The following is a 21327-nucleotide window of genomic DNA, read 5'->3' on the forward strand; positions in this document are numbered from 1 at the left end:
AATAATCAGTAGTAGAGTCCCACATTATACAGTGGAAAAAGATGAAAAAGGAACTAAAACTTTACAAACAAAGGGTAGTTTATGGGAGGTACCATAAAAAAAATACAAATTGATTTCCTACCATTTTAGTCTGCATAGTTGCTACATATATCCATGCAAAATTACATCTTTCTAGCATTGTAGGCTCGGAGCAAAGCCACGGATGGACAGACAGACCAAGAGATATGGCAAACTATAAGGGTTTTATTTTTGACATTTTGGCTACACAGAACCCTAAAAAGAAACACCCTGTATTACAATTTTGGCTCAAGGTACTATCAACATTTTTTTCTCAAATATACATCAATCAACATGTAAGCTACATATATCTAAGTTTCATAATTTTTTACGTAACGCCTAAAACCTGCAAGAATGTTCAGTGTTCTCTATTTATAAATCACACAGTGAAATATAATCAAATACATATTTTTTTAAAGTATTTTTATTATGTTTAATATATGTGCGAAGAGCAAATAAATATTTCTATTTTTATTTAAATACTGGATTTTTCACATACTGAGGCTTTGTTGTCTAACATTCGGAATCATAATCATTTTGTTTGTTTGTTTTTATTAAGTGAAGCAAGAACCTAAGAATAATTTATATTAAATTAATTTATACTAGTCGCACCTTCAGTAGTACAAGGGCATTATAAGGGCAAGGGAGTTCAAAAAAAGTTGAATTATCTCCTTGTTCTACTGAAGTTGTGTAGTGTTTTACTTATTAATATTATCTTGAATGAAACAGGAAAATATTTACAGATTATTCCAAGAGGGCAATTGCTTTTAAAATTGTTATCTCACTGTTACACAAACTTTATATCAGTTAGTTAAAACCCACTGTGATATTGGGGAATTTATGAACAGCAAAAGCAAAATGGGATAAACATATACAAAACATATGTAAAACAGAGTGACAGCAAAAAAGTTTGTTTGTGTTCTTGGCAATGATGGTCTTTCCGAAAGCGCTGGTAGTTTAAAAAATGATGTGTAAAAGTGCCCATTGCAGCCTATTTACTGAATAAATGATTTGAATTTAAGCCAACCAAATACTCTCTTGTTTGCTACTTCTTGTAAAAAAAAAATTTTTTTTCACTTCCTCACCCACATTTTAGCTAATTATATCACCACTCCCTCATATACAGTGTTTTTATTGTTTTCCATTAAGCCTTCAATTGATAGCTTAGTGCACCACAGCAACCATGATTCAAGACTATATTTTTGTATTTTTTTTTTCATGTAGATTTTTTTTCAATTTTGTCGATTTAAAGGTAACTTAAGCCCTGTGCTCATATTATTGTCTAATACTCTGACATTCGCAATCTCATTATCATTTTATACTGTGTGACAGAAAGGAGATGCAACAGTTACAAGGACAAGTTAGTTAAGGACATGTTCATTTACCTCTTTTAGTTACATAAGTAATATAAAAGAAATATAATGTAGGGTATTATTCTCAAAACAAACTTACTATGTTACAATCCGGAAAAGGCCTCTGAAGTTTCTCAACAAACACAGAATGTATTTTCAGATACCGACTCAGTCTGATCGAGACCAGAACCGAGTCGTTCTGAGGGCATTGCTTCGTCCCATTATGGAAATCAATGTAGTCCATTTTGAAATTCCATTCCGTCGCTTCATCTTCGAGTTTTGAACACCATTCCACAGTGTAACGGCCATCTATGTCGTCTTCTGTCTTCTTCAGTGTCGTGCCCACCTCATTTTCTAGTCCACATCTTGATCTGTACTGTGCATTACTTAAAGACACCAGAACAAAAATTGACAAGGCTCGCAGCATTGTAATTGCAATACGACCCCCGCGATCAAACAATCCACATGGTGGCGATGTTTGTATATAAAATACTAAACTGCACACGTATAGATGACTTTAATAAAAACGCAGTCGTAAAAGCTAATTATGGCTGGAGAAAATATATTTGCAAAACAACTAAAACCAGACTGCCTTGATTAGCATTTCATTTGACAGAACTGGCTGGCTGGACACACACACACACATCCACGTTGTACACACAGCCCTGCATTCCGGTGTTGCAAAGTTTACAATAAATTTTAGAAAAAAGCAGAACATGAAGGAAAGGAACAAAATATTTGAAATAATAAATTTCTACTTAAATAATAAAAAAAAAGACTATCCTGAAGTGCTTCTGAGCATGACACTGACTAATTTACGAATAATAATGTACATGAAAACGGTAGAAATAATAAATGCTTACCTACCAGGTTTAGTTTTTATATTAAAATGCCACACACAATACGATACACATTAGCATTAGACACAAGACATATATAAGTAAAACAAAAACTATAAAAATAGACAGTAAAAAAAGTATAAAAACATAAAAAGAGGTCTGTCGAAATAAATGAATTAAAAAAAAATTAAAAAAAATCAACAATTAGAATAGAATGCCGGCGATGCATCACGATGTATAACTGTTTTAAAATAATTCTAATTATTATTTTGTTATTTTATTCAGTCAAGAATATGTGCTGAATACGGAATCAAAATTAAAAAATCTTCCGTAAATTGAAGGAGCTGGCAGCACCAGTACACACATACAGTGCACAGATAAAGTAAAAAAAATACGCTAATCAAGAAAAACAAGTCTTGCTGTTCGAGATACTGTTTTAACTGGCAAATACATTTATTTTGCAACACGTTTTAAGCCGACCAAGGAGGCATTTGTTCTACTAGCATTTGCCCGCTTCCGGTTATCACGCCCTGTTCCCTCGGGAACTGTGCATTTTTCCGGGACTAAAAGTAGTCTATGTCACTTTGGCCCATAAACTTGTTATTCATACGCCAAAAATCACGTCGATCCATCGCTTCGTTTTGACGTGAAAGACGGACAAACATACAAACACACACACTCGCATTTATATTATTAGTATGGATTTTACAAAGGGATTTCACTTCTTTTTACTGTTACATGATCTTATTTTGGAATTATGCTTTCATGATTGGTTATGGTTTCATGGTTGGATAAGTAGCGTAGTAGAAATAAGCAACCTGAGATATGTATGCATAGGAAAAATTCGTGTCTAGATTCCTGTCCAGCGGTGGTGTAGGGGTTATAGCACGCAGCACGGATTGCTGAGGACTTGGGTTAGATTCCCAGCACTGGTCTCTTTTTCTGGTTTTTCTGTGCATCCATGTCTCAGTTTGTATTTTCGATATTATGCTTTCATGTACCTAATACTATCCATATAATATCCAACTGTGTAGTTAGCTGAACAAGAATAAAACAATACGATAGTTGACAACTCTTTAATTTTCTATTGTAATGATGATGATAATGTAAGGTAAACGTACGAGTGCTCGACACTGTCCCAATAGTTGGCATCTTTAATCTTATGTCAGAAGCAATAGAGGTGACAGCATGGTGTCATCTATTGGGCATTACCATAGAACACTAACAATGTCGAGCACCGGTTGTGATTATGAAAATATAGATATACGGCCAATGTTTAGAGGAAAGAAAAAATAAATCAGTTGAAACTTAAATAAAAGGTTTGATTTTTTGAAAACCTTTATATCTATGTTAAACGACCGGCTTGAAGTCCCGAGTTTGATTCCTGGCGGGGGCAGATAGGTATTTTTATGAATAATATGAATGTTTGTTCTTGGGTCTTGGATATTTACCCCCTTATTCATAAAACTTAACAAGCCTATGTTAACTAATGCTTTGTCCCTTTCTAACAAATACAAATGTCGAAGTGACAGATAAGGACAAACGAATTTTAGCGACATTTTAACTAAAATAGGTTTGATTGTCGTTTATGAATAAGGGGGTTAATGTTTAATCTATTTAGAACATAGTTTTAAGAAAATTTGATTGAATTCCATTTTTGAATGTTTGACAATTAAGTATTTTAAAACAAAAAACAGTCATTCGCTGCAATTTCTCACGATGGAGTGGACATTGAAAGAAAACCGAATAGCTGTTTTAGCATTGCACCGCTGTGGGCACTCGCCAAGTACCATTTTCAAGTTGCTCAAAAATTTAAATATAACGCTTAGGTTTGTGTACCGTACTATTGATAGGTACAATGAAGTCTCCAGTGTTGAGGACAAGAAAAGAATTGGCCGGCCTCGCTCCGTACGAACACCAGCAGTGATCAAAGCGATCAAGGCGCGCATAGCAAGAAATCCTGCCGAAAACATTATTATTATTATTATAAAACAGAAGTTGACGGCTTTGCAGATGGGTGTTAGTAGAAAAACCGTCAAAAAGGTTTTAAACGAAGATCTTAGTCTACGAGCATAAAAAGGAAAGATTCTCTCAGTCAACATGGCGCTATTTGCGTGTCCAATCTTTATTTTATAACTTTGTAACTGAATTATGTAAAGGTAGCAAAAAAAAACGTTTATCCTTTCCTTTTTTTACATTGTATTGTCCAGCTAAAACCGTGGTGGCCTAGTGGTTTGACCTATCGCCTCTCAAGCAGAGGGTCGTGGGTTCGAACCCCGGCTCGCACCTCTGAGTTTTTCAAAACCCTTGTGCGGAATTACATTTGAAATTTACCACGAGCTTTGCGGTGAAGGAAAACATCGTGAGGAAACCTGCACAAACCTGTGAAGCGATTCAATGGTGCGTGCGAAGTTCCCAATCCGCATTGGGCCGCGTGGGAACTATGGCCCAAGCCCTCTTGGTCTGAGAGGAGGCCTGTGCTCAGCAGTGGGACGTATATAGGCTGAGATGATGATGATGATGACGTATTGTGGCAATATTGTGACAATAAGACCTTGCTTGTTTTCTGCAAACAAATAATAAATCAGATGGCGCCCTATAACTACTAACATTCATCATTGCTAAACTGAAACACATTTTTACTCAACGCACCATTTACTTACAGTTACACATAAATAAACATTCCCTACCAAATTAAATCACACTAATCACATTCCAATCTGTTGCGCTAACACCGCGTACATTCCCAAGGCGGTCAGACCGACCGCCGTCGCGTCGAGCGCCCGGACGCCGAGCACCGCCCACGCGCTCAGAGACAGCAGCGAGCCCACGGCGTCCTCCAGCAGGCTCCGGTACGGGGACAGCGCCAGCAGCGCGATCACTACGGGCGAGTGCTTCCGCGGCAGGTCCGAGCGCGTCCAGAGCCACACCAGCGCGGCCGTGGCGGCGTGCTGCAGCAGCGCCACGTTGGACTCGGCGGCCGAGCGCACGTAGCGCCAGTCGAACTCAGACCCGCGCGCGCCCACCCACAGCGGCACGCTGCGTGTCACTAACACCTGGAATCAATTTGTCATAAGGGATTTACACTCTCGCCTGTGCCTCGTCTCGCGACTGGTACGCGAGTGTAAATGCCGCATTAGAGAATGCTAGAGTAAGGTTGCATTTCCACCAATAGTAAATTGGTTAATGAAAATGTGTTTTTCATTAGTATCAGTGCCATTTAAAATTAAAAGCGTCAATGAAAAAAAGAGAGAGTATGGAGCAGAAGATGATGCCTTTTTTCCCCCTTGTTTTAGGGTCCATGGGGGTTTGTTAGGTCAATTTCCCAGAATCGTTATTTCCTAGTAGCAAAATTTCCGTACGCATTTTTTCACATGCTTTTTTACTAAATCTTATTTCCACAATCGCGTTTTTTCCCAAACAGAATCGACACAGAAACATAGGTAGGTTTAGGTTAAGTTTGCATCAGCCCGAAAGGCCAAAACTACGCAAAAGTAGGAGCTCCGCGCGAGCGGAGCTTCGTCTGCAGTGTCTGTGTCGATTCTGATTGGAAAAAACGCTACTGTGAAAATAAGCTTCAGTAAAAAACCATAGTGGGAAAAAAAAAACATTCAGGCACGAACGGAAACGGAACGGAAATTTTGCTACTAGGAAATAACGATTCTGGGAAATTGTTCTAAGAAATCTCCATGCGCATGTCATATTTTTTAGGCCTACATGGTGTGAATTTAAAAGAAAAGTAAGTACAACTTACTTAGTACAAAAGTATTATTAAATGCGCGGACAACATCGTCTGAACCTAGCCGTAAGCCCAACCCATTTATTGTTATTTTTGTTAGTAAATCGTAAATTATATGATTCATCGTCTCCAGCCTTTATATTGTCCTATATTGATTACAATATCATATTTAAAACTCTCACAATTTATCATAATAGATAGATACAAACCTCGGCACTAGCCCAGCCAATGGCAGCAGTTAGGATCTTAGCATGGCCCTTGCCAGGGACAGAGTTGATAGCGAAGTACAAGCCGAGCAGGTCGGCCAGATCAACAGTTGCCTTCAGGATTTCCTGGAAATAAGTGGAAGGTACATCAGAAAGTTTCTTCATTTACATTGGTTCCATATGAATATAGCTGTGTGGGATGTAGTATTGCATAGTCTGTTTGCAGACCATTGAATAAATTAAAAAAGCAAAAACCCAACTGCCTTAAAACTAAAAGGAAGAAAATAAGTCTAGTAGTCTAGAACTCTGCCAAGTAGCTCATTTAAAAACTAGCTACTTTTTTATTAAATTAAAATTAATTTTTTCTATTAAATTAGACTTTTTTTATTCCTCCACAATAATTTTTTTCACAAACACCATATTGAAAAATTATATTTTATACCCTATGTCGCTCCTACAGTTATGACAAATCCAATAAAACCTCATATGTTAAATCCATCCAGCCAGTTAGGCTGTAGCAAGGACCACAGAAATGGACTTACATACCCACAAACATACTGGCCTAGTGGTTTGACCTAGGTTTCTCAAGCAAAGGATTGTTGGTTCAAATTTGGACAGACAGCTCTATCAGTATTTTTTTACATTTGACATTGACCATGAGTCATACAGGAAAGTTATTTACATCATAAGAAAACCTCAAAAACTGTACAAATCTGAAAACAATTCAATGGCATCTAAAGTTCCCAATCACATTTGTACAGTCAGCATCAAAAGTAGTGGATCACTTTTTTACTCTGTCGCATTGACACATTGACAATTATGCATGGCGTTTAGTATGTGGCTGTAAAACAACAAAGTATGAAAGTGTAGCTACTTTTGATACTGACTGCACCAAGTAGTGGGTCCACAAGAACTTTTGGCCTCTTTTGAAATTAAAGAAAATGAAACATATATCTTCATCTTTATATCTTTTAGTATTCCTGCTGTTACTTTATTACACACAAAATCAGGTATAAGTATGATTGAGACACTGGCTAATGGGATTTCATTGGTCATACTGCAATATCGCATAACTAGCTTTTTCCATAAGGTATAATTTCTACTGTACTAACAGTACTAACATTGTACTGTTCTGAGAGTGAAAATTAGTTCTTATGGAAAATGCTATGCACTGATGATTTCTATTGAGTAACATCTTTTATTACATCTTTTTGTTGAATTAACACATGCGCTGCCGCAATTTGCTATGCAGCTTTGCTCGTAGCGCGTAGCAGCATTTTTCCGCTTTGCAGCAAAAACTGCCTAAAACAGAGAATGCGCCTAGCGTGTTTTTGGCGCTGAATGTGTCAAAATAAAAAAAGTTTATATATCGGATTACCCCTGTGCAAGAGCCCCGTGTATCCTTATGGTTTACCTGTCTTCAAACCGATTGATTAGGACTACCTGCAGACATATTTAAATTACAAAGGCATGTAATTACTATGTCAGTGTTCTACGAGCTTGGTAAAAAAAGTAGATTGTTTATGACATGCTCATTATTATTAATTAGAATAGAAACGTACCAAAAATACATCGTATTCACCAGTAACTTGGCTCGAGTCTGAATCAGGGAAAAAAGTAGCCAATAGCAGCATCTTACAGAGCTGAGTAAAGATGTATAGCCCGCCGGCATACACGCACTTGGAGAACGTAGCATACTCAGACCTGAAACGCAAACAACACCATTTATTAGCAAAATCTCAAAAGATTATTACTTTATCACTCTAACCTAAAATGGCTGCACTTACACTCCGGAAAACTTGTACGCCATATGATAAGGCGCGTAAACTAGCGCGATGCAATTCCCGAAGTGATAGAGTGTCATCTTGATTTATTAGTAAACTATTCTGGTAATTAATTATACTTATTGGATTAACGGGAAAACAACCAAGTACCAGTCGAAAAAAAATTGCACACTCAAGGATGTGTCAACTGTCAAATCAAAGCTGACAGTGACAGCTAAACTGACATTAACATTAGAATCCGTTCATTCCGTAGAATGAAATGTATTTTGAATAACACGTTTGAAGACAATTTTATGATCTCAAATAATTCGTTTTATTCTGGTGTTTATTTTATGATTGTATAAGAATATCTTAAACGTCTCTAGCGCTTATTATATTTAAAATGTAAATATAGTGAAGTGAATATAATATATTGAAGTGACTTTGTGCTGAAACAAGTTACGTAGAACGGAGTGTTCTAAACGTTCCACTACGCGCAACTACACAGTACAATGGCAGATCAGTAAAATATGATTTTTTAGTGTGTCAATTATACTAAGAGATTTCAATGCTTTAACTTGTTTAATAAATTTTGTGAAAAAAAAATAATGAGTCTCAAGCATTAATTGCAATATTTGCAATGTTTCAAATTTACATTGTACTTACGTCAGATTTCAATCCGTGAAATGGAACTCTAAATACGATCGCGGGAGATTTTTTTGTGCTCCTCGTTTGTTTTCTATAATCTTTTGTTATTTTTTACCCCTTTACTACTGTGAGAAGGGTTGTTTCTCAATATCGTCAAATAGAGTTTATTGCCGAAACTATGTAGGTCAATGTGTTTTGTATTTGTAATGAAATTACAAAAAAAATATCACATACTTTTTGTTCATGGTAAGTAAAGTTTTATTATATTACATATTTATTGCTTTAATTAAACCTATTCTTGTGCAAGAAGTTATGTTTTGGCTTGCTTTTTAACAATCATTGCTTGGTTTTTTGTTATGTCACCAACACTTTGTCAGGGGTGCGCACACTAGAAAGAGACATTGTGCAGGGGATGTTAAAAAGGGGTAAGTTGTTTAACCCTTTCGTTTTTTAGCACACGCGCAAAAGGGTATGGGGTTTGTTGGCCAATGGCAGGCCTGGGTTTAAAGATTTTTGAATGGATTTGGCCAAAGAGAAGCTCGGGTAATACTCGGTGGGTGCTCCGCACGGAGGCAACAGTGCCCTTCCAAGCCTGCTAGCAGTAACCTGTCTGTAGCATGCAAATAAGGTTCTCCTTTTGATTCGCGCGCCCTTTACAGTATTGTTTGATATTGGTGTAAATAAGTAAATAATTAATAAAGTTTTGGCAGTGATATGGGTATTTTGAAATTAATGAAGATGACTTTGTTGGATTGTGTGTTTGGATTTCATGACTTATGGATTTACACATTGATTTGTTTTCAATGTGAAGGTATGTCTGTTGTAATATTTAGTAATTTAGACTTAGTTTAATATTTTGCTATGAATTGTTATTATTATTTGTTTACTATAAAGTTGTAGAGTGAGGGACCATAGCGTTGGGATTATATAATTTTTCTGACTATTTCAAGCTGTCATGTTTACCATGGTTTATTTACTTTTTTTCTTATTTGTTAGGTAGTTATAATAAAAATCTCAAAAATCCCTATAGCAAGTCTCAAAAAATGTAAATTAAAGTTAGTCTGATAAAATTACTAAATCAATTAACACATTCTTAATATTAGTTATTTACATAAATGGTTTTCCAAATAAAACCATATAACTGAATAGGTAATAATTTTAAACCTAAATTATTCGTAAAAAACTTAGCTAGGTAACATAGAAATTATATAAATGGAAGAATATTGATACATTTTACAATATAGTGATAAACGTTAACCCTTTGACCGCCACGGTCGGTAAAACACGACAGCTGAAAAAAGTGCCATAGTGGCCATATCGGCATTTCGTGGCGCATATGGAACGATTTTCAGATATTTTTTTGTCGGCTGTGACGATTAAAAGATTAAAGTATTTGTATACCTACAGGAGTAGAGTAAAGTAACATAAAATATTGCTTTTGAAATCTCTTGTATTAAATTTTATTTGCGCGAACAGTATTCACGTCATCTCATCTTAATAAATTTATTCGCCTACATAGAGGCGTCTCATCTAGATAGATGAATATATTTATTAAGATGAGATGACGTGAATACTACAAACAAACTAATAACTACCTATCTTATTTTTAAATCATTAACGTGTTTTAACACGGCGTGAAGGTGAAATAACAGAACAGAGTTTTGCTTCAACATCTGAAAAAATACGGGCCATAGTGCGAATCGGGCTCGGACACCATGATTTTTGCATGGAAGCTCACTATTGAGTGATACTATGTTCATAGTCAAAATACAATCAAAATACCACAAACGGGACTTATCACGCTAAAACACACGAGTAATATTCACCTCGACGTTTACTTACGTCGTTATATTACTTAATCGAAAATCACGATAAGTTTAAAACATTGATACTATGTTTGATTGTAAAGAAACCTGACTGTAGATTTCGATGCTCAGATATTTGTATGAATAATACGAATGTTTGTTCTCGGGTCTTGGATGTTTAATATGTATTTATCTATATAAGTATGTTTATCCGTTGCCTAGTATCCATAGTATGTACAAGCTTTGCTTAGTTTGGGACTAGGTAATTGGTGTCAAGTGTCTCGTGATATTTATTTATTTTATTTATTTCGCTCAAACTAAACGTCATTACAATCAAATTAACCCGTCGAACGCCCTGCGCGCCACAGTGTGGTGCGTATCTAAGTACCTACTCGTGATAAGTAAATTTTTGCTACTAGTTTCGATCACAAAATTACTCAAAAAAGTAGCTGGTCGCGCGACGGGTTAATGTTTGGGTCGCAAAAATGCATATGTGTAACTACATAACAAATTTGTTCTAAAAGACAATGCCTACTCGACGGTTTTCCTTTTGTATTGCTGCAGCACACACGGTCGGCATCTTTGCATCTGCTTTTTTTTAACCTTCGTTAAATTAGTCAATAACTTTTTTGAGATGTTAGAATTTAGAAAACAAACTAGACGTTCTCTAAGTGCGTCAACAGAAAACCGTCACTTTGTTATTAGAATAAAATTCTAATCGGAAAACTACAACCATAAAACTACCCTCAAGAGGAAATTACTAAAAAGTAAAAAGGAATAAAATAAAGGGCGGTTGGAGTCCACTCACGTCATCCCTCCATTACAGCATTGTCCCGCGACAATGGGGCTTGGGATAAAGAATCGCGGCCATTAGGTAAATTTCCTTATTCATTTTTTGCGTGACACCCTCGAGTCTGCCCAAGCCGACGGTAAAAAGGAAGCGCATTTATCATGCTGATGCCTAAGAGGCAAGATTGAGATCTCGACACTTGAAGGTTTTTGCGGTAATCGATTGGGGTGCAGGTGTTGTCTTAAGGTGGTTTGTAATACGCAAGAGGGTGCTTCAGGACGTGCCATTTTATCAAACTGTTTACTATCGTTCGCAATAACTACCTACTTAGTACTTACTTACACTAAAATGTTTTAAACTTTTATGATTCTTGCTCATAACTAATATAATTTCGAGACTTAGTCATGACTACAGACAGTCGTAACTGGTGAATAACGTTTTTCCGTCGTATTTGGTCGGAAAAGTTGGTATTTATCATGGTTTCTGTATCTAAATAATACCTTTAAACGAACAATTCTTAATTATATATAAGAATTGCTATATATAGGGGATCTCGGAAACGGCACCAACGATTTCGATGAAATTTGGTATATATAGGGGTCATCGGGTCGGGGACCCCTCCGGCGTCTTACGTCAAAGTCGTAAAATGTCCAGTGTCGAAATTGCGTCCACATCGTAAGAGGTCCATGTCTTACAGCGTCTAAGTCTCGGGTGGTCCAAATCGCGAAAAAATCGATCGAGCTTGGTCTTATGTCTGGGAAAACGCTTGGTACCGAGTTTTAGCCCAAGCGGAGCTCGGTCACCGAGATATTTTAGTTTACTGAATCTAAGTAATTGAGACAGTAAGATAAATACGAGCTTATCCGATAAAATACGATGGAATAAAACATTATTCAATATATCTGTAGGTACTATTTTATTGTTAAAATTATCTCGACGTTTCGAACCCATTGCACGGCGGCCAAAGTAACGTCCCAAAATACATATAATAATTACTTACATTTAGCTACAACTGCTAAGGCCGAGGCCGCACTACGTCTAAACCGACGCGGTTTTAACAGCGTGTGCGGCCGCTTGCATTAGTTTACTTGATTCACAAAGTCACGCGGTCAAAAACCGCGGCGGTTTAGTCGTAGTGCAGCTTCGGCTTTAGGAACCTACTGGTATCTTGTTGGCAGAATAGTAGTAGACGTCCGAGTGTCGGTTACTGTGTCAGTACTCGTAGTAGTCGTATTTAATATTATGTCATTAGCATTGAAGGTGACAGGAGGGTGTATTTATTAAGTAATGTTATCTAAGACATTTAGGGGCTGTTTCACCATTCATTGAGATAGTACCATAGTGTTAACTGACGGTTATATGTTGTTCGATTCTTGCCAAATAAGGGTAGATGATATTTTTTCCCACTGATTTGAGGGTACTTCCCACTGGAATGGTGATGCTATCTTACGCTGAAGAGGCTTCCGAGCGGACGTTCCGTTTATATGTAGACGACTTTTTGTCGGTCTTCTAACCTCTAAAGACAATTGGCTAAGTAAAGTTTTTTGGAGAGGCGCTAATTATATTTTTCTTCGATAGTCGACGTCTTAATAATCGAGGAACTGCAGCTCTTTTATTTTTATTTCCTCTTATTAATTAGAAATATTTTTTTAAGTGGTCGATATGACGTTTGTGAGATTGAAATTGCAGAACCGTTGAGGTCTTAGTACTTAGTAGAAACAGCAAAAAAAAAAACGAAGTCAACACTGTCACTGCTGTCACTGTCAAGTAGAATCTAACCTAAAACCGTTTTATTTACTTTTCGATTTGGTGCGATCAGTGTTTTTTGGATAATTTTTAAAGACCTCTCAGCACTTTAAAATTTGCCGCATTTCTCCACGACCTTTGCATGATAATTGGACCACGATTGGATAGTTTCGACGACTATTTTGGCTCTGCTTCTTCGACAACGCTATCTTGCAGTCTCGACGACACTTGGCTTGACATTTGGACTGCCTTACGAGTAAATTCGAATCACAGTATCCCTACAATGGATTCAGACGACTCCGACAGTATTCGAGTTGAAATGGAGCATTACAGAAATGTTCTCTAATGCTTTGTACGTTGGTCTATGAAATACAGACGAGATTTTCAGAATTCTGCGTATTTATGCATCCTAGTCTTTACAAGCGACTTGGTGCAAGTCAGCTTCATCTTCCACTGCAAGTTGCTCATCAACAACATGATTATACGAACCCTCTAGCCCTTCAACATCAAACACAGCAAAGGAGAACATAACAGAAGGGAGAGATATCGTGTTTTTTTACCAAAACAATAAAAAGGACATGGTCTCAGTAAGAGTCATGCTATACATTAAAATATTTATGCACCAATTGGTTTATATTCTTTATTTCAAAGTGTATTGAAGGAAGAGTTTCTGCTAAATCATTTACAGAATGAAGTGGCTTTGTGTGGCTACTAAAAAGGGGGTGATTCCATATAAAGTCATAGCGACCTTGAGGTTACATGTGAAATGCGTGATTTGAAGATTAAAAGAATCCGTATTTTTGAAGCGTCTCTGTTATTAACCATAACCACATAAAATTATGTAGACAAGCTGTCTTATTGCATGTGTTTTAGATAGTTTTAGTTAATTTGCAGAGTAATATAATAAAAATGCAATAATTTATGTTTTATTTATTTCATAAATGTACAAATTATCATAAAAACGTTTAGCATAAGCTAAACGCATTGCATGTGTTTTAGATGGTTTTAGTTAATTTGCAGAGTAATATAATAAAAATGCAATAATTTATATTGTTTTTATTTCATAAATACACAAATTATCATAAAACGTTTAGCATAAACATATGTCTCAAAAGACCTGATTTATTGGAACATGTATATAATATTCCTGGCAAAGGGTAATTTAAAAACAAGTCGTATTTTTAATAAATTAAATATTGTGCCATCCCCATAAAGGCATTAGAAGTACTACTAAGAAATACAAGGAAATATAACACAAATATTATAGGTCACTATGTGTTAAACCGGGATTTTAGTTTACTTTTGCATCAAAAGATGTCACTATCTCGTCTCAAGGAAAAGCTGAATCGCGCTGTAAAGATTTTTCCGGCAGGCTATAAAAGGGCTGTCAATCATATTAAACTTTTCATTTCCTAAGCAACCATGGTTTGATTAACTTGTGTGTTATATGTGTAAACAATATGCGTACCATTGATCATAAGTTATAACAAAACCGTGGTGATTTACTTGTATTTTTAGTACTTGTACTTGTGACAGTGACCCTAGATTGTATTGTTTGTTCTACCAGTTGAACTGGATGTGTGTATATATACTAGCTTTTGCCCGCGGCTTCGCCCGCGTGGAATTCGGTTGTTCCGCGCTGTTCCCTCGGGAACTGTTTATTTTTCCGGGATAAAAAGTAGCCTATATCACTCTGTGGCCCATAAACAATCTCTATGCCAAAATCACGTCGATCCGTCGCTCCAATGCGACGTGAAAGACGGAGAAACATACAAACACATACACTTTCGCATTTATAATATTAGTATGGATATATATGGCATTCAACCGTTTTATTTTGTCTGACTCTAATACATACATGACCGGGAATCGAACCTAATCAAAATCTCTGTGAGCAATGTTACAAATTCTGCACATTTTTTCGTTATTTTTGATGATGTAAATCATAAGTGAAAAGAAACATATTTTACAAGATTTTATTCGACTTGCAATGTACGAGATATGTATGTATGTATTATAATTATAAACCAAAATGAGAATACAAATTTAAAGTACCATTAGCTTAGCACAGCAGTACTTATACTGATTACAGATTAGATGACAATGCAAGACAAGTATAGTCAACAAAAAGTATTGTGAGGAAAAATAAAAGCTTACACAAATAAAAACCAAAAATGATATTATTAAGAAAAAACTTTTTATCGACTGTACTTGCATTGTCAACTAAAAATACATTTCTGTATTAAGAGATTGTCATGTTCAAAATTACATTTCCGTGCTAAATCTTAAATCTATTCTATTCTCTTCCATTAACCATTGAGGAGTTTCGTGGTACTTCTATGCCTCTTTTTTTATGGAAAAATGCATGTCCTTGGAAAAAACAGGTTATGCTCCTTCACTGGCTTTTTCTTGCAACCAATAAAAACACCAATGTGTGTTTACATCCACCTGAAAAAAGATCAAAATTATTATAAATCCTTACTTATATTTAATATTATAAACGTGAAAGGAACTCTGTCTGTCTATCTGTTAACTTTTCATGCTTCAACCGCTGAACTGATTTAGCCGAAATTCATTATGTAGGTAGTTGGAGTCCCGAGGAAGAACATAGGCTACTTTTTATCTCACAGTTTTATCCCGAAAAAATACATAGTACTTGCAGGAAAGCAATAAGCGAATTCTTCGTAGACAGAGTCGCGGGCAACAGCTAGTTATAATATAATGTTTCACTAACCACAGAAATTTTACTCTATCATAATATTTACCAGCAATGCAGAACAACATCACCTGTCGCATCAATCACATTGTCAGTTGATATCTAAGTAAATGGTCACAATATAGGTAATATGTTTTTGTTATTCTGTGCTCTCAAACAACTTTGGTCCGGCAACATATTCAACTTTTGATGCCCTAAAATGTAATGTAAAAAAAATAGACAAGAAACTGTATTGATATACTTTTGTACTTACGTTCATCCATTTTACCGGTGCGGACAAGAGTGCTTTATCTCCTTTGATTTCGGCAACATTGTATACTTATCACTGGTGTCAAAATATTCTAGACTATGTGTGTCGCACAAATTCACTCATTTCGTATTGAAAGGTGAAGCCGCTAAAATAGAAAATATGGTCCAAAAGTCAAGCCAAGTGTCGTCGAGACTGCAAGATAGCGTTGTCGAAGAAGCAGAGCCAAAATAGTCTTCGAAACTATCCAATCGTGGTCCAATTATCATGCAAAGGTCGTGGAGAAATGCGGCAAATTTTAAAGTACTGAGTTTGTGCTGAGAGGTCTTTAAAAATTATCCAAAAAACACTGATCGCACCAAATCGCAAAGTAAATAAAACGGTTTTAGGTTAGATTCTACTTGACAGTGACAGCAGTGACAGTTGACTTCGTTTTTTTTTTTTTACTGTTTCTACTAAGTACTAAGCCCTCAACGGTTCTGCAATTTCAATCTCACAAACGTCATATCGACCACTTAAAAAAATATTTCTAATTAATAAGAGGAAATAAAAATAAAAGAGCTGCAGTTCCTCGATTATTAAGACGTCGACTATCGAAGAAAAATATATTTAGCACCTCTTCAAAAAACTTTACTTAGCCAATTGTGCTGTGTTTGTGTTGAGGTCGTAGCTCCTAAACGTCATTAAAGTGCAAATCCCGAGGAGCCCTACGCCGTGTCAATCGCGAAGGAGACCCATTTGGTGGACTGGTGCTGGAACCTGAAGGTCAGTGGGAATTTTCATACGCTCGAATTTGGCAAGGGTTTGTACGTCACAAGGAAATTCACAGTTGCTTTGATCTATTATTTTTCATTTAGCTTGCTTTTGCAACTAATGTGATGCCGTCTCTATTGGTTTTGACGGAGACGGCATCACATTTAACCGTCAGTTAACACTAGTCAATGGATGGTGAAACAGCCCCTTAAAATACAATGTAAGTACAAAAAGAAAATGACGTCTGTTGTATTGTATCTATTACAAAGAATCAACAAAAACATTGCGTATATTATATTACAGTATTATCTAAGAGTATCTTATTGTTCTACTCGCACAATTGTCTAACTGTCCGAACTCTTACTTCCTATGTTTGATTGATTCGCACTTTATTAAGTTATTAGTTTTCACACCGACAAATGAGTGTAGGAAACAAATGCTTCTGATTTACAAAAAATACCTATCTGAGCGCTTGCGTTTAGAAGTAAATCTTACGTGTAATAACATAACATAGTATCTCGATGTTACGTGTTTATTATAATGTAAAATCAGACTAGCTTCGCACGGCCCGAGAAGGTAGTTAATACATGAATCTGACAGTTGAATTGAAATTCTCTGGTTTTACTAAAATCCCATAGGAATTCTAAAAAAATACATCGTGGTTCTCATTGACTTTACATTTAAAACAGCCGTGCAAAATTTTATAACTTTGGACCCAGCGGCTGCAATTTTAAGATTTTATGCCTATCTCATGGGAATATTAGGAACTTACATACGTACCTTTCTTCCAAATCCGTCTAGCCACTTTTGTGGGAAGGAGTAACAAACATACACACACACACACACACACACACACACACACACGCACGTTACTCACAAACTTTCGCATTTATAATATTCGTAAGACCAAGCACTACTAAAATTGAATTTCCGATTTCCCGCCGCTTCCCATCCTACTACTTAAACTTACTAAAGAACTTCTTCATTCCCGAATTCGTCATCAATAATGCGTTATAGAAAAATAATTTCAATTTGGGGTGGTGCATTATTCCGGTCACGCGGGCTGCAGGCGAGTGCGGCAGGCAGATAGCGGCGGGGGCCTTATCGGAAACGGCTTACGGTGACCCCGGCCAGGGCCCCAGGCCCCCAAGCTCCCTGCGACATTCCTCCGACCCTCCGATCGATCTCAATGCAAATACCCACGGTAGGGGACCCTCCACTATTGTTTCTGGCTCGTAATTTTCTTATTGCTTTTTCGGAAGTTTTGGATGTAGGTCCACTGAGATGTAATACTAAGATCTATAAAGATGCGAGTTACGTCATTATTTCATTGATGGATTGCGCTTTAGGCAAACTAGGTTTTTGCCTGGGGATGCGAGATTAATTTATAGATAGGCGCTCGTGGAAATTTTTAAGCAAAATAAAATTAATTAGGTAAGTGGTCCTTAGTCACTCAGCTGCTCGCGTGAAAAGGAAAACGGCCATGAATTGCTCTTGTCTTGCGCATTTGGCAACCGTAGTTGCTCAAAGCACGTGAGTGGTTAGTATTTTATTATCCATACTAATATTATAAAGGCGAAAGTGTGTGTGTTTGTATGTTTGTCCTTCTTTCACGTCGAAACGGAGCGACGGATCGAAGTGATTTTTGGCATAGAGATAGTTTATGGGTATAGGGCTACTTTTTATCCCGAAAAAATGCACAGTTCCTAATGGAACAGCGCGCGATAACCAAATTCCACGCGGGCGAAGCCGCGGGCAAAAGCTAGTAATTTATAATAGTCATGACAATTGCCTATAGAGTAAAGCTGATGAGGTGCTGCCAAGAGCGCTATCGACTTTTAAACCGCCCAGCGTTCTTTCCATGACAACAGGCGTGCTTTTGTTTATATCACATACATAACCCAAGCCGCCTAATACATGCCACTGCTGGACACAGGCGTCCTCCGAGAATGAGAGGGCATGGGCTGTAGTAGTTCGCGTGACACATGCGTGCGTGTAATTTATTCAGCCGGGAAAATTATATTGCTCTCGTGATCGTAACATAATTTCTTATAATACAAACATTTCTTTGCTTCCATTGACGATGGCAGTAAATTATATTTTTAATAGCGACTTAGTATTTGTCCAACTGATGTAGATAAAACCATAAAAAACCGACCAAGTTCGTGTCTGACCACGCAGAGGCAAAGTGTAGGGTTCCGTAGTTAGGCATCACTGTTTGATATTTAGTTAGGTATAGTTTGGCTAATGAAAGCTGAACCCGGCTATTTGAGTGGCAACATTATTCAAATGTCATGGGCAAACAGACCAAAGAGTATAAGAAAACAGACACTTGAGCTTGTACTATTATCTATTCTGTGACTTGTTGAGTTCAGTACCTTCGTGTGTTAAAATAGAGTTTTTTGGAAATTTACTCCTGAAACATGGGCGAAACAATTAAAATTGGTGTGCCACAGATTATTTTAACCATGATAAGCAAATTCAAACAAAAACAAGCAGAGAGGAAAGCCTTGTTCAAACCGAAAATAAAGTGTTTAGATGCGGCGAGCGAATTTGTAGGTTAGTAGGCATAGCAAAATATTATACTAATATCCCTTTCAGAACTGTTCAATACAACTGTGGTACCTAAGATTCACTTTTAACCGACTTCAAAAAAGGAGGATTAAACTTTTTTCAATGCGTACGAGTACCTATATCGCTAGTACGTACCTACTTATTTAGAAAATATTTTCATGCGATAGATAGAGAAGCATAAAGTAGGCACAATTCTTATGCCTATGCCTAATCGTCACTTTTGTACGGCAGAGAAACTTCTGTACTTGTACTAATACTTATTCTATGGTGATACCTGGTGATACCATCTGCATTTTTTTTAATTTGCCGCGGTTTTGCAGGTTCATCTTTCATAAGCCAGATTCTATCTACTATGTGCCATCATCATGTCGGCCGTAGGACGTCCACTGTTGGACATAAGCCTCCCCCATTGTAGGCTGTGTGTTAAGTTATATTTATTAAATACTTACGCATTTTCCAACACAGCTAAATTTGCTTTTAAGTTGGTCTACTATTAATTATTACTCTATAACTTGTAATCGTAAAGTCTTTCCTGGAAATAAACCCCAATTATTATTAAATATTTCTTTTCCAAAAAAGTCGTGATTGGTTAGGGAAAAGATTTTTTTAATGAAAATAAATACGTGTGCGTTTGCTTAAGGTCATTTAAAAATATCTTTAATCTAGAAACGTACTGCTGATAGAAACGAAAAAAATAATGAACACTTTTTGACGTGATTAGGCACCTAATATAATATATACCAATGTAAAATGTTTTTCCTGCTACCTTAAACCAGGGTCACTTTAGGAAATTTTGGAGCTACTTTGAAAGTTAGAAATAAAAACAGAAATATTCATAGCTAATTTGAGCAAATGAAGTAAAAAGTTAGATAATTTATGAGGGTAGGTATTCCACTGCCACAGATGGTCTAAAAAATAAGGACATGGCGTAAAAACTGTTTTCCAAAGTAGCCCCTTCATTTTAAAGTACCTAACCCCGTTTTACATAACATTTTTGGCCAAAATATATTTTCACATTCATTGTTAAAGGTCTAATAGTACCTAAAATTAACAAACGTGGCGAACGACAGCGATAAGAACTCACTTTTTAATATTCTCTTTATACGGAAGGAACTTTATACGGACGGACTTTGAAAAGACGTCGCGAATTAAGAATCTTTAACATTGTTTTACTGCGCATTACGAGTAGGTATTAGTTATCTTAATTATTAATTATCTTTTAAACAGTAGGAGTTACCACCAATGTTTCGTAGAAATTAACTTCATTTGACCTATGGATTTTTGCCTTAAAGTTAACGAAAATTAAAAATAATAGATAGGTACGTAAAGGGTCACTGCGCTAAGTCGCGGACTGACAGAAAGGATGCCTTGTTGACTACGGAACCCTGAAAAGCAAGTACCTATTTATACAACTTACCTGATTGTAATTCACTCGGCAAATAACTATTAAAATAAGCGGAATTGAATTGAAATCACTTAGCTTACCTGTATTGTGTCTTGAAAGTGGCAAAAAACTGGTCGCGTTACCATTCGAATCAGTTTTAAATATCTCGAGCTATAAAGTTGTATAGCGCAGAGTTATAGTAGGTATAGCTCATAAACCTGGCGATACCTACTATGTCGAATTTCCAAATGCTAATGCGGCGAATAAATTCCATCTCGTCTGAGGTTATTGCGTAATGCCGAACCTCTCGCCTCCCGTTACGTGATGGCTGATCAAAAAGTCCTATTCGTTTTTATATGCCACTGAATATTGAGCGAATGTCGTATTATAGCAGCAATGAGATGTATGCGAAGGAAGGTTCGAACGCGCAACATAGGTACGAATTTAAATCAGATTTGGAAGAGTTTTAAAGAAAAAAAAACCGTATCTATGGCGGCTGGTATTTTGACTTATGATGTGTTCCGTCAAGTCATCGGTCGTGGGTTGGAGCTTGGGCTCGAATTTCCGAGTTTTTATGATTAACAATGAGATTTTTGGCGATGGAAATCATCTTGAAGAAACCCGCAAACACCCAGTTCGGACAGTCAAATCCAGCTCAAATCCACTTATTCTGAAAGGAGAGCTGTGCTCAGCAGCTGGACTTACCTA

At 36.6% G+C, this 21327-nt stretch overlaps 1 protein-coding gene across 1 annotated transcript; it reads right to left on the minus strand.

Moving 5' to 3' along the window:
- Positions 1-4884: 4884 nt before the first annotated feature.
- Positions 4885-8172, minus strand: LOC141431672 (BOS complex subunit TMEM147). The gene is made up of 4 exons (XM_074092854.1): positions 7981-8172; positions 7756-7897; positions 6197-6319; positions 4885-5304 (listed from the first exon to the last, which is right to left on the minus strand). Exons 1-4 carry the CDS (start codon positions 8055-8057, stop codon positions 4957-4959), a joined length of 690 nt encoding a protein of 229 aa, XP_073948955.1. The 5' UTR covers positions 8058-8172; the 3' UTR covers positions 4885-4956.
- Between the last annotated feature and the right edge of the window lie 13155 nt (positions 8173-21327).

Source organism: Choristoneura fumiferana, chromosome 10, assembly GCF_025370935.1.
Source record: "Choristoneura fumiferana chromosome 10, NRCan_CFum_1, whole genome shotgun sequence".
NCBI classification, from domain to species: Eukaryota; Metazoa; Arthropoda; class Insecta; order Lepidoptera; family Tortricidae; genus Choristoneura; species Choristoneura fumiferana.

Bases quoted from the DNA above. Each gene is read 5' to 3' on its own strand.
- LOC141431672 (XM_074092854.1), bottom strand. From the start codon at position 8,057: ATGACACTCTATCACTTCGGGAATTGCATCGCGCTAGTTTACGCGCCT. The intron at 7,898-7,980 runs GTAAGTGCAGCC...TTTGCGTTTCAG, and splicing joins GCGTACAAGTTTTCCGGAGT to GTCTGAGTATGCTACGTTCT. The intron at 6,320-7,755 runs GTACGTTTCTAT...ACTTATTTCCAG, and splicing joins GTGAATACGATGTATTTTTG to GAAATCCTGAAGGCAACTGT.